Source organism: Macaca mulatta, chromosome 5 (genome assembly GCF_049350105.2).
Source record: "Macaca mulatta isolate MMU2019108-1 chromosome 5, T2T-MMU8v2.0, whole genome shotgun sequence".
Classification (NCBI taxonomy): domain Eukaryota; kingdom Metazoa; phylum Chordata; class Mammalia; order Primates; family Cercopithecidae; genus Macaca; species Macaca mulatta.
Window position 1 is genome coordinate 128,199,581 of NC_133410.1, and position 20,751 is coordinate 128,220,331.

The window sequence follows — 20,751 nt, forward strand, 5'->3', positions numbered from 1 at the left end:
TAAGTTTCTCCCAAAGTTAGTTTGGCCTATTCCCAGGAATGGACGAGGAACAGCTTGGAGGTTAGAAGCAAGATGGAGTCAGGTAAGATCTCTTTCACTGTTATAATTTTGTCAGTTATAATTTTGCAAAGGCAGTTTCCGATTCCCAGTTCTGCTTCAAAAAGCTGTATGACTTCGGGTATGTCACTTAACCTCTTATCTTAATTTTTTCATCTGCAAAATAAACTCTATAATGATATGATTAAGTAACTTTAAATATAGTATATTCATTAGCTGTTTAGTAGAATAATTTATTTTAACTTTTATATAATCATTTTACCTACTTTACCTTATAGAATAATTAGCAATTATTATAGATGTATTATATATCCAGCACTATTAATTTTCACAAATGTAATCCATCACTGACCCATCAAAATAAACAAGAAAGTATCTATTAACTGTGAATCTGAATGAAACAGGCTTATTCTTCACTACATAGATGATGAAATAGAAAAATCATTTTAAGTCAGACCTAGGTTTAAAGAATTTCTGTGATATGGGAATTGGGGAGGTAGATGCACAGGTAGTTTTCAGTAGACTATTTTAAATCTTTCATTGGAAATGTTTGCTTCACTAACTTTGACTTAAACTTGAAACTATTTTCAGAGATCTTAAAAATCTTATCAGTAGTCTCTCACTTTGAAAACTTAACATCTCTGTTAATGTACTCTCTTTTAATTTGTGTGTTGAGGGCAATCAAATTCAAACAAACAGGATGTAGCCTCAATGGTGCCAAAGAAAACTGCTTTCCAAACAGCAGCTCTTCACTGTATCTGTGGTAGGAGATGGGAGGTGGGTGATAAAACGGAAGGAAATGTTTTCATTTATAAGAGAAGAAAATGACCTACAAATTTGTAGGAAAAAAAAAAAAACAGAACTGGATAAAAAGGGGAAAAGCAATCCACTAAATGCCAACCCAAATATGGTATTTTAGTGCACAGGGATGTATCTTCTTTGATGTAATTCAGAAAACAAAATAACTGAATAAATTCATTTCTGGAATAAATACAAGATTAATTGATCAATTTTTGCTTAAATCTAGAAATGTTCAATTGCAGTCTCTTGCATCTAATGGATAACTATTCATTCTTAAAATCCAAATAATGGGCCAGGTGCAGTGGGTCACACCTGTAATCCCAGCACTTTGGGAGGCTGGGGCAGGTGGGGTTAGGAGTTCGAGACCACTCTGGCCAACATGGTGAAACTCTGTTTCTACTAAAAATACAAAAATTAGCCAGGCATCTGTAATCCCAGCTACTTGGGAGGCTGAGGCAGGAGACTCATTTGAACCCAGGAGACAGAGGTTGCTGTGAGTCGAGATTGTCCCCCTGCACTCCAGCCTGGGTGACAGAGTGAGGCTCCATCTCAAAAAAAAAAAAAAAAAGAAAAAAAAATTCAAGTAATGGTTGTGTGACCTATGCAATTGCATAGGGCCCCACGTTGATTTATCTCAAAGGGCCATTTGGTTTGATGCTCTGCTGTTTCTTTCTTCAAATTTCTAATAATTTCTGAACAAGGGGCATTCTGTTTTTATTTAGCACTGGGTTCTAAAAATTAGGTAGCTGGTCTGGATCTTGAGCTCAAAAGTGAAGCAGTGTGCTCTGACCCATCAGGTAGGCTAAGGTGTTTTTTACCCTAGGCTCCTCTGCACTCAGGACATTCTTCTCTTAGAGTAACTAAGAATAACTAGCTTATTCCATGTTGTATTTTTCCTCATGTTTTACCATCTTTGAGTTCATTGAGGTTAAGATCTACAATTTTTTTCGTGTTTGATTCCCTAGCATGCAGCATTGTATCTAGACGTGCTAAGAAATCAGTAATTTGTTGCATGAATAAATGGGTGAATCAACCATTGAACAAACCTTTTTTTTTTTTTTTTTTTTTTAAGACAGAGTTTCACTCTTGTCGCTCAGGCTGGAGTGCAGTGGCACAATCTTGGCTTACTGCAACCTCCACCTCCTGGATTCAAATGATTCTCCTGCTTCAGCCTCCGGAGTAGCTGGGATTACAGGCACCTGCCACCACACCCAGCTAATTGTATTTTTAGTAGAGACAGGGTTTCACCATGTTGGCCAGGCTGATCACAAACTCCCTACCTTGGGTGATCTGCCCACCTCGGCCTCCGAAAGTACTGGGATTACAGGCGTGAGCCACCGTGCCTGGCCCTGAACAAACTATGGATATACAATGGCAAGATTTTAAAATGATAAAATATCATCTTGAACATCTGGGATAAGAAGTGTTCTTTTGTACTGAATCACATTTGAGTCATAAAGACTCCTCAGTTACTAAACCAGATAACAAAATGTGGGATCTTGAATCATCTAGTTTGTAAGAGAGATTAATTTGAAAAAGAACTTTAAGAACTTAGATTATCATTAGGTACTTTGTGATAATTAAACTTCATAAGGCATAGTAATGATGGAAGCTAATTTATTGAGTGGGGACTACATATCAGGCATGGTTTTAAGTGCTTTTCAAACTCTATCAGTACGGGAATTACCTTGAGCTCTTGTCAAAGTGCAGATGCCATTTTAGTAAGTTTAGGTTGTGTCTAAGATTCTGTAGTTCTAACCAGTTCCCACATGAAGCCAGTGCTGCTAACTGTGACCACACACTGAGTACTGGGAGACAGAGGTTGCAGTGAGCCGAGATCATGCCACTGCACTCCGTCTGGTGACAAGAGTGAGACTCTGTCTCAAAAAAACAAAAAAAGTTTGTTCTTTATTTCAATAATGCTTCAGTTACACATACCAAAATGACGCCATTTTTAAAAGTTCATCAATCCCTTTGCTCACAATTTCTACCTAGACAAATTTTGTAGTTCACCATTATGATCATTCCATTTTACACACATCTCATCTTCCTCTCATCTCTCTCCAAATGTTGTACCCAACTGCTAAAGTTCCAATTCTGATTAAGTCCAGAATCCATCTACTTTGCACTCATATTTAAGCAGCTGACTGTGGCTGAATAAAAACACATAGTTTTGCTGTCTCCACTTAAAGTGATTGCCACAAATCTCAGCACTGCCAGACAATCCAACAACATTCTCTAGCAAGTTCAGTTTGTCAACCTCCTAGAAGACAATTCACACTTTCTCCCCTCTTAATAAACATCCTATACCTCACCCTACTTCTCACTGTCAACCGATGGGATCACTTTTTATTTTTCAAAAGAAAGTGGAAGCAAATTGGAAGAGACCTACCTTACCTTCTCATTAACAAATTTGCCAGTTGAGTGCATTCAGACCCACACAGTCTGCCTTTTCTCTTAAAGAGCTGATGAGTTGCCTGCCTTGTTCCTAAAGTCAGCCCCTCTAATTGCATACTGATTCCCAATCCCTCTCATCCACCCTGGGGTTTATCCTGCAATCATTCCTTCTCTTGCTGCATCATTTATTTTTCTTTCTATTGGGTTATTCCTATCAGCATACAAACATATTAAAATGCCTCTCATCTTTAATAAAAATCTCTTTTCCCCAGGCTCCCTTCCAATTACCTCAAATTTCTATGCTTTTTCTTGACAGTAAAAAGTCCTCAAAGATTGTCTATATTTATTGCCTCTATTTCCTAATGTCACGTTCTCTCTTGAATTCATTTTAATCAGGACTGCATCCCACCATTCCATTTAAAGAGCTAATCCCCATGTTATCACATCCAATGGTGAATTCTCAGTGATCAATTTCCTCAACTTCACAGCAGTATGTGAAATGGCTGATCATTCTCCCTTCCAAGAAATAATTTTGTTCCTTGGCTTTTTGATCATCAGACTTCCCAGATCTTTTTCCTTCTCAGCCTTCATTGCTGGCTCCTTCCTTTCCAAACTCCATGTTAGGCACCAACTTCTCTTTATTTACACCCATTCCGGGCTGTGATGGTATGCAGTTCCGAGATTCTAAATGTCACCTACGTGCTGATAATTTCAGGCTAGCTAGTCTTTTTTTGCTTTTTAGGAAAGGAATTAATTCATAATATTATAAGGTAATGAAAAAAAGAGCTATGAAGAAAAATAAAGGGGAATGAGTAGATGAGAGTTTGTTCTATGTATCCATATCACTGTTGAATTTTAGTCCAGGAGAAAGAGTACTATTTAAATAAATTTTCAGGAAGTGCTCTGTGAGATAACATTTTAGCAAAACTCTGAAAGATGTGAAGGAATGATCTTCAGAAAAAGGCAGAGCTTCACTCTGCCACTGGACATCACCAATAGGATGGGTAACAAACATACAAAAATTAACATGTCAAATGAAACTCGATCTCTAGGTCTAAATTGGCTCCTTTCCCTATCTGCCTCATCTCAGTAAATTGCATATTTATATTCCCTGTTGCTCACATAAACAATCTAGGACCTACCCTTAATTCATTTTTACCTTATACTCTATACCATCAGCAAAATCCTATTAGGTCTATTTATTTATTTATTTATTTCAGACAGAGCCTCGCTCTATCACCCAGGCTGGAGTGCCGTGGTGCAATCTCAGCTCATGGCAATCTCTGCCTCCTGGACTCAAGTGATTCTCCTGCCTCAGCCTCCCGAGTAGGTGGGACCATAGGCATCCATCACCTCGCCTGGCTAATTTTTGTATTTTTAGTAGAAACAGAGTTTTGTCATGTTGGCCAGGCTGGTCTCGAACTTCAGACCTCAGATGATCCACCTGCCTCGGCCTCCCAAAGTGTTGGGATTACAGGCGTGAGCCACTGCGCCTGGCTCTTCGGTCTATTTTCAAATTACATTCATCCTAGAACAAACTGCCATCATTTCTTATTTTCATTACTGCAAAAGCTTTCAGGTTGGACTTGGTGCTTTCACTCTTGCTCTCCTTTAAGCTGTTCTCCACGGAACAGCCAGAAAGAAGGCATTTAGAAATGAAAATCAGGTCACGTACCCTTCCAACTAAAAACTTTGTAACTGTTACACATAAAATACAATCCAAACTTGTTATCATGGCCTGGAAGACCTCACAGTCCTGGCCCCTATCTGTCTCTGGCTACATCTTGTATGGTTTTCCTCAAGCTCACCCAGCTGTATCCACACTGGGCTTCTACTGTTTCTTACATAATAGAGTCCTTCTCATCTTGAGGCCTTTGTGCTTGTTTCCTTAGGCCTGAAATGTTTTCCTCAGATTTTCAGTAGATCATTCCTTCACATCTTTCAGAGTTTTGCTAAAATGTCATCTCACAGAGCACTTCCTGAAAATTTATTTAAATAGTACTCTTTCTCCTGGACTAAAATTCAACAGTGATATGGATACATAGAACAAACTCTCATCTACTCATTCCCCTTTATTTTTCTTCATAGCTCTTTTTTTCATTACCTTATAATATTATGAATTTATCTATTCCTTTCCTAAAAGTGAGTGTCCCTATCTACAGGGTAGGCACCCACAGAGAGCTGCAACTTTATCTGTTTTATTCAACATTATGATCTTAGTGTAAGTTTTAGTTTGAGCTGCTGTAACAAAATATCTTAGACTGGATAATTTATAAAGAACAGAAATTTATTTCCTCACAGTTCTGGAGCTTGGGAAGTCCAAGATCAAAATGCCAGCATTTGGTATCTGGCGAGGGTCTTTGCCTCACATGGCAAAAGAAGTGAACACTGTGTTCTCACATCATGGACAGGAGAAGGGCAAAAAAAGGCTTAAGCTAATTCCTTCTAGTCTCTTTATAAGGCACTAATCCATTCATGAGGGCAGCGCCCTCATGACTCAGTACAAGGGCTCTACCTCTTAATACCACCACAGTAAGGATTAAGTTTCAACACATAATTTTTGGGAGACATTCAGATCATAGCAACATCTAAAACTGTAGCTGGCACATAGTAGGCACACATTAAATATGTATATTAAAAGGTGAATGGCTTTTACATAATGATTGGGGAAACCTGTGCTGTGTATGTCAAGTAATTCACCTTTGATCAAGGTGGTATTTCAGGATAGCTAGTCTGACTCCTGAATCCCATCTCTTAGACTGTTCTATTTTATTTTTTGTTCAATGCTCTATAAATTCTACCTTGTTTACTTTTATTGCCTGTGGTGATCTGGAGAGAAGAAATCCTGTCTTAACTTCTACCCATCATTGTTGTTAGATTAGTCAACTGTATATATGAATGATATCCCTAATAATTAAATTCAAGAACAAAGCAATAGCTTCTGATTCCCACCTATGCATGAGAGGATGAGAAATATGCCCTCTTTACTCTACCCTCATCCCCTGCCTGCCAGCTAATACTTGTTAATTTAATCTGCAAACTACTATTTGCCTTTCTGTCATATAAATATTTTAAACTAGATATTCTTTTCCAAGAATAGCAGCTTGCATTGGTATTTAATTTTCATGATCATATATATTTTTTTGAGATGGAGTTTTGCTCTTGTCACCCAGGCTGGAGTGTGGTGGCACGATTTCAGCTCACTGCAACCTCTGCTTCCTGGGTTCAAGCGATTCATCTTGCCTCAGCCTCCTGAGTAGCTGGGATTACAGGCTCCTGTCCCCACACTCAGCTAATTTTTGTATTTTTTTAAGTAAAGATGGGGTTTCACTATGTTGGCCAGGCTGGTTTCGAACTACTGACCTCAGGTGATCCACTTGCCTCGGCCTCCCAAAGTGCTAGGATTATAGGCGTGAGCCATTGTGCCCAGCCTATGACCACATTTTTAAAGTGGCTTTTATTCTCATTGCCATTACTTTTTATATTATGCTTCTTGAGTTATTTATTTAAAAGTTATCTGGAATATGTCTTCAAGTAATTCTCTTAGGAAAGGAACACCAATCTAAGTCCATGCATATCTGTAATACATATATATATATATATTCTACGTAATTTAGTATACCTTTCTTATGAAAAATAACATAAAATTTTATTATTTTCTCAATAGATTGAAAGTTATTTGAGAGTAAAAACCATGACTTTCATTTCCATTTACTTGCTTCCAGCATATTCCTGGAAAATAGTGGCTATTCAAAACAGCCATTTGGTTTCCTTAGATGGATAAAATATCTGTGATGGACTCATATTAACTTACTACAAAAACTGTGGCATAGCACTGAAAAGGTGGAATTTGGAGGGTATTTTTGAGGAGTATGTATGTATTAAACATTCTGCAGGCAAGAGCCCAGAACTTAATACATACAGAAGAGAACGAACAACTATAAGTTACATACATGAAAAAAAGAACATAAATTTAGCAAATTTGGAATCTGATTTAATTTATATAAACTGAATTTTAGGAAAAGTATTATTATCATAAAACTGTAAATATTGCAGGGTTCAAAAAGTACACTGAAGGACAGAGTATCTGGTAAATATTATAAAACAAGATTTTATTGTTTTAGAAGTTTGATAGTAAATTTTCAAATCAGCATACAAAATTTCAAGTTTTAGGCTTCTGACCTAACCTAATACAGTATTCATAAGCTTTTGGGATTATTTTCTCCACTGTGCATAATAAAAACTTTTTAAAAGAGGAAAGTGTCAAATTATTGCAAGTTAAAAGCAACAGAAAACATTTCTCATGACACTGAAATAATTTTGAAACAAAATGTGACACAGTTCACCTGCAGTTCTCACAGTCTATGTTAACTGTTGTCAGCAACAAACATATTTAACTCCTAGCACATTGGTTGGATAAAGGATGTAATGCCTGATGCTTGAAGTATTGTTCGCTTTACTCTACTTCCAGCAGTCTGAGTGCTTCTTACACAGGCCTTTCTAGTGAATTAAGTCTCCTTCTGCATCCCCAACCTGTATCATGGTACCTCAGGAAGGACAGAGTAGTTCTCAATGACAAAAAGGCAACTTCTAATAAGGAAGTTGCATGACACTGTAATACAATGGTCCCCAACATTTTTGGCATCAGGGACCAGTGGCAAACAATGTTTCTGTGGAAGACAATGTGTTCGTGGAAGACGATGCTTCTGAGAATGGGGGAAGGGGTGTAGGGATGGCGGAGTAGGGGGGGAGATGGTTTTGGGATAAAACTATTCCACTTCAGATCATCAGGTATTAGTTAGATTCTCATAAGGAACCTGCAACCTAGATCCTTCACATGCAAAGTTCACAATACGGTTTGCACTTCTGTGAGAATCTAATGCCCCTGCTGACCTGACAGGAGGTGGAGCTCAGGTGGAAATGCTCACTCACTCTCCGCTCACCTCCTGCTGTGTGGCCTGGTTCCTAACAGGCCATAGGTGGTTGGTCTGCGGCCTGAGGGTTGGGGACCCTTACTGTAACAGATGCAATGGGAATATACAAAAGAAATTGAATATGACTTTCCTTTTTACAGACTAAAATCTATTAGGGAGGGAAAATTTAATTGAAACGAAAGTAACAGAATCAAATTTGTAGCATACTCTACATATTTATGTTTTTATTAATTCTTAAAAAAACACACACAGAAATTAAGGTAGTCAAGAAAGCAGAGTGATTGAGCTACAAAGAAAATAAGATCTCTTCCATGTTTTAAATAATCTTCACAATATTAGAGAATCTATATAGGCTTGCCAGGTCCTATGGTACAATGCATTATGTAAGTATATTGTAATGAATTACAAAGATACATCAAAGAGAATTCCAATCTTTTTAGAGTACAATCTGGTAAGAAAAAAGGCAGACATACCAATGGATATAATGAAAGCCACTTGCATATAAAATAGGATCACAGGGGAGGTGAAAATAGAAGTCATGGAAACTTCAGAGTGGAAAGCTTACTTCTGGCTGTGGGAAATTGGGAAAGCTTCAAGAAGAAAGTTAAATGTGAATTAGGGCTTAAAGGGGATTTAGAAACATAGTTGTAAATATTAGAGTACTCCAAGCAGAGAAAGAGAGGGAAAAAAAGAGTATGAGTAGAGGCAGTGAGGTAAGAGAGCATAAATGCAAAGAGCAAGCAGTTAAAGGATGCGTGAAAGTGAATAGGGCAAAACCTGCATGACTGACCTCTCCACTGGGATGTCTAATCATGTTTTCCACCCACACACCAACTCTGTTCTTTTCTGTCTTCCACCAGCCAGTTGCTAAAACTCTAAACATAGGAGTTTTCATTGATTTTTCTATTTTCCTCATAGTTTTAATCCAATTTGTCAGCAAATCCTGTTGACTCTACCTTTAAAGCACATCCTGAACCCACCCACTTCTTTCCATCTTTCCATAAAATACATGAAATACAAGTCATCATTTCTTGCTTGAGTTATTGCAATAGCTTCCCTCCTTCCACTGTTGTCTTTTTTTTTTTTTGAGACTGAGTTTCACTCTTGTTGTCTAAGCTGGAGTGCAATGGCACGATCTCGGCTCACTGAAACCTCCACCTCCTGCGTTCAAGGGATTCTCCTGCCTCAGCCTCCCGAGTAGCTGGGATTACAGGCATGTGCCACCATGCTCAGCTCATTTTCTTGTATTTTTAGTAGAGATGGGTTTCTCCATGTTGGTCAGGCTGATCTCGAACTCCTGACCTCAGGTGATTCATTTGCCTTGGCCTCCCAAAGTGCTGGGATTACAGGTGTGAACCACTGGCACTGTTGTCTTCTTATAATCTGTTCACACAGCAATAGCAGCCAGAATGATCCTTATGAAATGTAATTAGGTTATATACTCTCCTGCTTACCATCCTACAATGGTTGCCCTTCACATTTAGAAGGAAATCCATATTCCTTATTTAGAAAAAGTCCCACCCAACTTTACATCTCTGTCCCCTCTTCCCTCTGCCCCACCCTCACCCACTAGTCTAGGAACATAAGCCTTCTTTGTTTCCTTGAACACGCCAACATTATTTCTGCCTTAGGGTTCTTGGCATTAGCTATCCTGTCTACTGGAAATGCTGATGTACTTTAGCCATACTGTACATGTTTAACTTCTGTCCTTCAGATGGCTATTTAAATGTCGCCTCTTCAGAAAAGTCTTCCCTGGTGATTCAATCTGAAGTAACTTTTTAGTATTTCAGTTGTTCAGTATTACAACACCCTATTTTAACTTTATGCATAGCTGCTATCACCATTAGATATTTTTGCATATAGTTATGTTTAGGGTCTATCTCTTTCACTAGAATGTAAGAACTAAGACTTTGATTATACTGCTCACTTGAAGCTGTGTCTGGCACTGAATGAGTAATCAAATGCTTAAATCAAAGAGAAAAAGTTATATGGGCTCTTGAATGACAAGATAAAGAAGTTGGGCTTTATTCAGAAGACAAATGGAAGAATGCTAAGGTTTTTGAGGTAGAAAGATGCAACAGACATACTTTTTGCCCTAAAAGAGTTTATAATTCACAGATAACCGAAACAGATAATCCATATTCTTAAAAGGAGAAGCTCAATACAAAGTACCATTTCATTAGTAGCAAATGACTGACATAGAACAATTGATGCTACAGGAATGTGGCTAAGAATGTGGGCAGGGATAGTTTGAAGGAAGTTAGAACTGCAAGGCTATAGGACATTCATAAGTGGAAAAGTCAGGGAGGAAATTGCCTCTCTTTTATTTTCCTTTTCTTTCCTCTTCTCCCCTCTCCCCTCCCCTCTCCTCCCCTCCCCTTCCCTTTCCTTTCTTTTTTTTCCCTTTCCTTTCCCTTCTCCTTTCCTTCTTTCTTTCTTTTTTTCTGAGATGAGATCTTGCTATGTCATCCAGGCTGGTCTCAAACACCTGGGCTCAACTGATTCTCCTGTTTCAGCATCCCAGGTACTTGGGATTACAGGTGTGAGCCACTGCACCCAGAAGGGAATATCTTTCTTTCTTTTTTTTTTTTTTGAGACAGGTTTTACTTTGTCACCCAGGCTAGAAGGCAGTGGCATGATCTTGGCTTACTGCAACCTCCGCCTCCTGGGTTCAAGTAATTCTCCTGCCTCAGCCTCCTGAGTAGCTGGGATTTCAGTTGCCTGCCACCATGCCCAGCTAATTTTTGTATTTTTAGTAGAGACAGGATTTTGCCATGTTGGCCAGGCTGGTCTCGAACTCCTGACCTCAGGTGATCCTCCTGCCTCAGCCTCCCAAAGTAAGCCAGCACATCCGGCCTAGAAATATCTTGAATAGGGGAAATATTGTTGGTAAAAGTACAAAGGCAAGACATGTCTGTAATGAACTCAGTGTACAGGGAATAGATTAGTCCAAAACTAACAGTATATACAAAGGAACTTCAATGAATTTGTTATCAATATTTGGTTTTTCATAAAAGCATGGTCTTTAAAGTAGAAATGCTTGCCTCAGAGGTCAGAAAATGGCAATCATTCATAGAGTGTAAGTAAGCCCATAAAATCATGAATTAAACCCATAAAATCATGCCTATAAAATCATGAAATTGTTTTCTATTTTGACAAATAAATTTGAATATTAATTAAGATCTGTTTTCTTTTTTTATTTCCCACAGAGTTGCCACCCCATTTGGAGGTTTTGAAAAAGCATCAAAAATCGTTAAATTTAAAGTTCCAGATTTTGAGCTACTATTGCTAACAGATCCCAGGTTTATGTCCTTTGTCAATCCCCTTTCTGGCAGACGGTCCTTTAATAGGACTCCTAAGGGATGGATATCTGAGAATATTCCTATAGTGATAACAACTGAACCTACAGATAATACCACCATACCAGAATCAGAAGACCTATGAAAAGAAAGTTGTATGTGCCACATAAAACTCTGAATATAAAAGTTGCTGTTTTACTATTTTAATTACTGGCAAAGCCACTTGCATTTTTCATTAGTAGCAATAATAGCAATTTAGTGATTTTCCTTTTGTGACATTCAATTTCAATCTCAGATCAAATACTAATAAACATTTAGAAATCTTACTTTAAAAAACTTATAACTCACTTGTCTTCATTCATAATTTTGTTTTCACCTCGTTTAAAGAATCTAGACATTTTATTGCAATAGTTCAGTTGGAAAAGTAATTGACAAAGAGTTTCACCTTTGTCTCATTTTATATGATTTATTGCAGGGTAAGTTTTTCAAGTAGAATCTAGAATTAAAACACAGGAGAGATATGAAGACTTATTCAGAGTTTCATCTAAGGGATGAAAGCTATGGAAGATGATGTGCAAATGTTACTGATGGAGAAAAGGGTTGGGTGTGTCCTTTCTGGTGACCATGAGAAAATAATATGTCTTGATGAAGTCTTTTCATTAGTCACTCTTAGAATTCTAAAGTGCTTTGCACTTTTCAATATGTTTTGAATCATTAGGTAATTATTCTGGATGATATTCTCCTAAGTTCAATTCAGTTATTATATTCATTTAGCATTAAGTCAAGGATATTGAGAGACAATGACTCAAGGGACATCATAGTACTATAGTTTTAAGGACCAAGGTGTACCCAAAATTCAAGTTTCACAAATTCCAATGCTGTGCATTGATTATGTTCAACTTTATGTGTGCATTTTTAGAAGAGTAAGAACAAATAAAGTACGCACTAATATACATATAAATACATACATGTATGTGAGAGAAGGAAAGAGTAATTTGAATTGGCAGCTTTTTTTGCTAAATCTTTAAATTCTGTTAAAATCCTCAAGTAACTGGGGAGTACATGCTTTAAGACACAACCAAGGCCGGGCGCGGTGGCTCAAGCCTGTAATCCCAGCACTTTGGGAGGCCGAGACGGGCGGATCACGAGGTCAGGAGATCGAGACCATCCTGGCTAACCCGGTGAAACCCCGTCTCTACTAAAAAATACAAAAAACTAGCCGGGCAAGGCGGCGGGCGCCTGTAGTCCCAGCTACTCAGGAGGCTGAGGCAGGAGAATGGCGTGAACCCGGGAGGCGGAGCTTGCAGTGAGCTGAGATCCCGCCACTGCACTCCAGCCTGGGCGACAGAGCGAGACTCCGTCTCAAAAAAAAAAAAAAAAAAAAAGACACAAACAAAAACAAAGGGCATGAAAGTATCTGAAAGCAATGTAGCACACATCTATCATAATATATGTAATATACTGACATAGAAGACTCAAACTAAACTAATATGAAGTTATATCTTAAAATATGATTAAGGAAGTATGTGACATATAACTTATAGAAATCAGTTTCAATTTCTCCCATTTCAATTCAGTTAAGAGTTCTGTGATAGATGTTTATAGCAGAGAGGAAACGTCTCATCAATAGAAAACTGTCTATCAGATAAAGTTTAGGAGATAGGAAGAAGGACTGTGTATAGTAATGAAAATACCAAGTTGCAACATTACATACTTAGAAAACAAATCTCTGTTTGTAGTGTGGAAATTGGTGACTGCTTTAATCATTGTCTAGACTTTTAAGTAGAAAAATTTTAAAAATTTGCTTATGAAAATATAACCCCTAGAAAGTAACAATGACAAAGTATTATATTTATACACACTATTGTAGAGAATTTGTATATTTTTAAATATGTCTTAAGATATCTTAATTTTATTTATAAGTTTTGGTGTTTAACTGTTTTAAAATGATCATGTTGGCATCTGTGATAAGCTATCATTGAGGCTCCCATCATGCCATTTTTTGTTCATTTTAATCTTTAAAAAATAAAAATTAGGCATATTCATTATGCATTTTGATGAAATGGTTTAGTTCTTTATTAACATCATGAAATGAGTCATTATTTTTAACGAAAATGAAATCTTTTGCATTGTTTCAACCATTTCCAAATATAAACTGTATGATTACTGTCCCTATTCTGCCAACCACTGAAAGTAGAGGCCAGCAATAAAGTATGTTAGCTACAGAACAGTACTCCCCGGTATCATAAAAGATAACTTAAAAAGAAAAATCCTAGCCAGGTGCGGTGGCTCACGCCTGTAATCCCAGCACATTGGGAGGCCAAGGCAGGTGGATCACGAGGTCAGGAGATTGAGACCATCCTGGATAACACGGTGAAACCTTGTCTCTACTAAAAATACAAAAAATTAGCCAGGCGTGGTGGCAGGTGCCTGTAGTCCCAGCTACTCAGGAGGCTGAGGCAGGAGAATGGCATGAACTCGGGAAGCAGAGCCTGCAGTGAGTCGAGATCGTGCCACTGCACTCCAGCCTGGGCGACAGAGCAAGACTCCGTCTCAAAAGAAAAAAAAGGAAAATCCTAAGTGATACTCATTGTTTTAAAAAGATTGGGTAGGAAAAGAAAAAATAATCTTCTGTTCACTATTGTATTTCTTTCTTTCTTGGAAGTGTCTATTAATTCTATCTCAGCTGACACCTTTAGAAAGGCCAACATTTCACTCTGGTTATTACACAATTCAGAATTCAAAAGGAATTTTGAATGGGTTTTGATTAACCTGAAAAATAGCTAAATCTTTCAAAGTCAAAAGAAATATGACAGTCCCAGCACTTTTGGAGGCCAAGGCGGGTGGATCACGAGGTCAGGATATCGAGACCATCCTGGATAACACTGTGAAACCCTGTCTCCACTAAATATACAAAAAATGAGTTAGGCGTGGTGGCAGGTGCCTGTAGTCCCAGCTACTCGGGAGGCTGAGGCAGGAGAATGGCATGAACTCGGGAAGCAGAGCTTGCAGTGAGCCGAGATCACACCACTGCACTCCAGCCTGGGTGACAGAGCGAGACTCTGTCTCAAAAGAAATAAAAGGAAAATCCTAAGTGATACTCATTGTTTTAAAAAGATTGGGTAGAAAAAGGAAAAATAACCTTCTGTTCACTATTGTATTTCTTTCTTTCTTGGAAGTGTCTATTAATTCTATCTCAGCTGACACCTTTAGAAAGGCCAACATTTCACTCTGGTTGTTACACAATTCAGAATTCAAAAGGAATTTCGAATGGGGTTTGATTAACCTGAAAAATGCTAAATCTTTCAAAGTCAAAAGAAATATGACAGTCTCTTTACAACAACAGAAAGACCATGACATTTTTTCTACCTGCTTTTGTATAAATAAGATATGGAAAAAAGGAGAAAAAATGTTTTTTAAAAAGGTAAAAATGAAAATTTGTTGCTGGAGTACTAAATGTCAGACACTAGTCATTTCCTTATAAAGGCAATTTAATATATTTAACATTGTGTTTTCATAATTATTCTGTAAGGATGGCATTACAAATAATCTCAATTTTATATTGAAAAGACTGAGCCTCAGAGAACCAACATGACTTGAAATAAGCCTAGCTCATAATTGGAAGAACTTGGTGAGTCTGGCTGTAAAGTACATGTTCTAAGAACACATGGTTCATAACTTTTCTCTAAGAATAAAGTTCAGCCTTAAAGTATTTAGACAAAATAATAAAAATTCTCTATTATCTTAATTTTGAGCAAATACATCTATACACTGAGTAGTTTTAGAGTCACCATCCAAAGTTTTACAGGCATTCATAAAAAAACTGAACTTTCAGATTGTGTTGAAAGCAAACTAAATTAAACAGCAGTATGCACATTTACTTTTGAAATTGGAGAAACACAAAAGTGCACTCCAATTAAACCTGCTCATTTCTGCTTAGTATTGTACACCTGTTTGATCTATGTAATCTTCCTTTTCTAAGGAGAAAGAGTGGGAAAGCAGAAGAAAGAAAGAGTTAAGAAATGCATGACAGGCTGAAAGAAATCATCTAGTTAATAACATACCAAAACCACTCCTTCAAAAGAAAACATTTTCTACTTTTTAAAATGTTAGAGGAAATTCTCTCAGATTTCATTATACTGTTAAATAGACTTCTGGGTCACGAAATTATATCTCCTATTTTAAGCCAATTTCATCTAAGATCATTGGCAGGACTGATGATCAACTTACCAACTGTCCCCTGGATGATAACTACAGCTACATTAATAACCAAAGCTATGGTTAGAAAGACTATCTTTGGCTTTTAACTCTCCACTTCCTTTCATCATTTCTCAAACATTTTATTTCCCACCTCATAACTCAATATTTAAGAGGACTTGACAATTAAAAATAACTAATTATTGGTTATTACAAAATCAAGCCAAATATAGACAATAATTTTTATGATCAAAATGATCATTTATTGCATCTACCTTAAATTTTACATCTTCTAAATAGGCCCATTTATAAATATTTTAGCAGCTTGGAAGTGGAGGGAGCCAATTAATCTTGCAAAGGCTAATATGGAGCAAAATGTCCAGTCGTGAGTATGAAAAGAACAGCCTGAACTTTTCAACTAAGGACACAGCTGTACCAGCACAATTATTAATTCTGGAATTTCTTCACTCTGCTGCTTATGCAAGATAAAACTTACATGGCATGATTGCAGTTTTTCAGCCACAACTGTCTTTTATTAAGCTTAGAAAAGTAGTACTTTGTCCCTTTTCTTATGAAAAATAATTTTGCCCTCCACACTCTATTCTGTAGCAAGAAGGGCCGTTCACTTTCTATGAAAGGCGGAAAAGTGCCATGCTTTTACCAAAAGACAAGCAAAGGCAATCCATTTCAAACTAACTGATCAAAGCGCACTGCAAATATATAAAATAATATTTTTAAAATTATAATGCCTTTTACAAGTTAAACTTTCCTGAACTAACAAAAAAGGAAGTAAAAGTGTATAAGAGTTTTAACAGCTTAAACTAAAATGTTATTAACTAAAAGCACGGGTTATTTGAATTTCTTAAATGAAGGAGCTAGATTGCAACCCAGCATATAAATTTACCCTGCCTTCTCAATGTAATGTGATTTCAGTGGGAAGATTTGGTACATACGGGCAAAGAGAGAAAAAAAGCTATTTGAAAGAGCTTCTTATAGTTCAGATCAAAATAAGAATGTGCTTGTTATTTTGTATGGTGTAATCTTTTTTTTTTTAAGAGACAGTTTCTCATTCTGTCACTCAGGCTGGAATGCAGTGCACTGGCCCGGTTATAGCTTACCACTGCAGGCTCAAAATCCTAGGCTCAAGTGATCCTTCTGCCTCAGCCTCTTGAGTAATTGGGACTATAGGCATGCACTACCACATCTGGCTAATTTTTAAAATTTGTTTAAAGATAGGGTCTTGCTATGTTGCACAGCCTGGTAAAGTGATCCTCCCACCTAGGCTTTTCAAAGCGTTAGGGTTACAGGCGGGCACCACCAAGCCCAGCCTGCATTGTGTAACATTTTGAAAAACATTTTTATGACAACTCAGGGCAGTGCAGATGTTTCAGGAAACAGGACTGGAAAGTTATAAGGAAAAAAAAGATAAAGTAAATGTCATTCCCTATTTTGAAATTGCTCATTAAAGAAACTGCATCACTAACAAAATAAATATAAAAGAAGGGGTGTGTATGGAGGTAAAGGAAGGCCAGAGTGAAGTAGGCTGGAAGGAAATACAATTCAGGCTGTACAAAAGCTAACTGCATTATTTTATAGTTTCTGAAGCTTTTTATTCACCTCTTTTAAAGTATTTTTGGTCTACATAGACACAGTTGTTTGATGTGGATTATCATCTAAATAGATACTCTCATTACATTTATCATCTCTCACAAATAATATATTAAAGCAATTTTATTTAAAGGTTCCAGCTTCACAGTAACAAATTTACATGCTGATTTACCACAAATCAATGAGTAATCTCAAGCAATTCATTTCACACTGTAAATCACAGTTTTCCTCAAGTATTTATATGGCTCAAACATCACCTCCTCCTAAGACCTTTCCTGACCACCTTTATTTAAAAGAGCACACTTCTAATCCTTTATTGGGCTTTTATTTTTCTTTACAGCACTTATCACTCCCCAACATGTGTTAGTCCAGATCCTCTGAGAAGCAGATGTGAAGATGAGATTAAATGTGCAAGCATTTTATTAGGAGAAATGCATGTGTGAAAGAAAATGAGGAGGGAGTCAAGAATGTCTTGGAGATATATATACCCACTATGTACCCACAAAAAATAAAAATTAAAAAAAAAAAATAAAGTCTGGGAGAGCCAGCAGGCCTAAAATGGAAATGCGTGCAAGTGTTCTAGGCTGTCATGCAATCTCAGGAAGATTCAGCAAGGCTGTTGGGAGATCCTGAGCCAGTCAGCCATACTCAGAGGGGTCCTGTGTTTCCCAGAAACCGCCTATCTTAGTGGCACTGTCATAGTCATTAGCTAGGAGTGGCCTGTGAAGGCAGCCTCTGCACCAATGCATCATGGAGTTCAGAATACAGCATCACTGGGGCTCCTGGCCAATTATGTTGCTGGTGTTCTACAAGGAGCATTCCAATGGCTGCCACACATATTTTTACATGTATTTCTTTCTTTATTGTTTAATTCTTTCACCAGAATGAATGCTGTCTGAGGGCAGGGATTTGCCTTATTTATTTATTTAATTGACAAATACAAAATTGTATGTTAATCATGTATACCATGATGCTTTGAAATATGTATACATTGTGAAACATAGGCATTACCTCATATACTGATCATTTTTTGTGGTGAGAACATTGAAAATCTCTCTTCATGATTTTCAAAATACAATGTTATTATTAACTATAGTCATCATGTTGTACAACAGACTTTTTGAACTTCCTCCTATGTAACTGAAATTTTGAATCATTTGATCAATATCTTCCCAACCACTGCCCCCTTCCCAGCACCTGGTAACTACCATTCTACTCTCTACTTCTATGAGTTCAACTTTTTTAGATTCTGCATATAAGTGAGATCACTTTTATTAACTGCTGTATCCTGTATGCCCGGTCCATTCTAAACAATAATACTGGCTGGGCGCGGTGGCTCATGCCTGTAATCCCAGCACTTTGGGGGGCCGAGGCAGGCAGATCACCTGAAATCAGGAGTTCGAGACCAGCCTAGCCAACATGGTGAAGCCCCTTCTCTACTAAAAAATACAAAAATTAGCTGGGCGCAGTGGTGGGCGCCTGTAATCCCAGCCACTCAGGAGGCTGAGGCAGGAGAACTGCTTGAACCCAGGAGACGGAGGTTGCAGTGAGCTGACACGGTGCCACTGTACTCCAGCCTGGGTGACAGAGTGAGATTCCATCTCAAAAAAAAAAAAAAAAAGAACAATATCTATTTGTGAAATAAACATATCTGAATTATGGCAATAACATAAGTATCTATATTTTTAAAATGCATTATAAAACACATTATCCAATACTTGGTAAATGTTCAATAAATGGAAGTGATTTGTATTTAAAAAATGAAAAATTATTAAGATCACACAGTAAAAAAGCAATGGTATTCAGAACTAAATTAGATCAGAGATGACACTGGAATTACTTTGGGATAAATATACCAATATGATTTGACTCTGTGTTCCCACCCAAATCAAGGGAGGGACCTGGTGGGAGGTAACTGGATCAAAGGAATGGTTTATCCCATGCTGTTCTCGTGATAGTCAGGGAGTTCTCACAAAAATCTGATGGTTTAAACGTGTTTCCCAGTTCTCCCTTGCTCTCACTCTCCTGCCACTTTGTGAACAAGGTACTTGCTTCCCCTTTGCCTTCTGCCATGATTGTAAGTTTCCTGAGGCCTCCCAGTCATGTGGAACTGTGAGTCTATTAACTCTCCTTTCTTCATAAATTACCCAGTCTCAGGTAATATCTTTATAGCAGCGTGAGAACGAACTAATACATATACTTAGCCTGGATTTAGCATATATGTTGGAACAATTAGTATATTAAACATACACAGAGATTCAGAAACACTAAAGTAGCCTATATTTTAGGATAAGCATTAGCATTAGCTCCATTCTCCAGACTCAAAACTGTCATTAAGATAGCCTATTTACAGGTCAGGCATGGTGGCTCACACCTGTAATCCCAGCACTTTGGGAGACTGAGGCAGACGGATCACATGAGGCCAGGGGTTCCAGACCACCCTGGCCAACATGGTGAAACCCAGTGTCTACTAAAAATACAAAAATCAGCTGGGTGTGGTGGGGTGTACCTGTAATCCCAACTACTTGGGTGGCTGCGGCACAAGAATCCCTCGAACCTGGGAGGTGGAGGTTGCAGAGCCGAGATTGCACCACAGCACTCCAGCCTGGGTGACAGAGTGAGACCATGTCTCGAAAACAAAAAAAGGTAGCCTATTTAGGAGCTTGCTAAAATGGTCTTATTTCTTGTGAGCATTCACATTTTGTATATTATGTAAGAATTTTAAAAAATCAATATGGTGGATACTTTTCTTGATCAGTATACTATACCTCTTTGGGAAGTGTACTATATAATCAGAAGGGTGTTCCCATGGGATTGACATGTAGTACAGTACTGTCTCTTTTTTTAATACCTAAAATGGTTTTTCATGTAAATACCTGTTTGGAATGTTTTAAATCAAGAAAAATTTTGCATTTGGATTCTGATGCCTTGACACAACAAAACAAGAGTATAGTGAATAAAAACAAACATCTCCAAGTCCCTTGCTTTGGGGTGTTTCCACCTTGCTTAAGGAAAGTAGGCACCTGGAAGCTATAACCAATGAAAGGTGACTCCTCTGTCACCTGAAATAATGGCAAATGCATGAAATAATCTTTTTTTCTTCCCCATTTACCATGAAAAAGCAAGCAGGAATACTGACCAATTTCTACATACATTCTACTCTCAAACTTAATTTTTAAACTCGGTTTCTAACATCCATTTTTCCTTAATCCTACCTATGTAAAATATAAGGGTTCATGAAAGTTCTACAACATAGCTAACTGGCCTCAGGTCCCAGGCCTCCTGGAAAAGACTTCTTCTAGGTCCTGTAGTACTACAGGAAGAGTATCAATTTTTTTTTTTTTTTTGATCTCGACTCACTGCAAGCTCTGCCTCCCGGGCTCACACCATTCTCCTGCCTCAGCCTCCTGAGTAGCTGGGACTACAGGCGCCCGCCGCCACGCCCAGCTAATTTTTTG

General features: G+C 37.7%; 1 protein-coding gene across 1 annotated transcript in view; it reads left to right on the plus strand.

The window, feature by feature from the left end:
* Positions 1–11,824, plus strand: part of MYOZ2 (myozenin 2) — a 48,378-nt gene extending 36,554 nt beyond the window's left edge. The window contains exon 6 of the mRNA XM_015139140.3: positions 11,399–11,824. Within this exon, the coding sequence (XP_014994626.3) occupies positions 11,399–11,633 (235 nt within the window). The 3' untranslated portion in view covers positions 11,634–11,824. The remainder of the gene's footprint in view (positions 1–11,398) is intronic.
* The last annotated feature ends 8,927 nt before the right edge of the window (positions 11,825–20,751 follow it).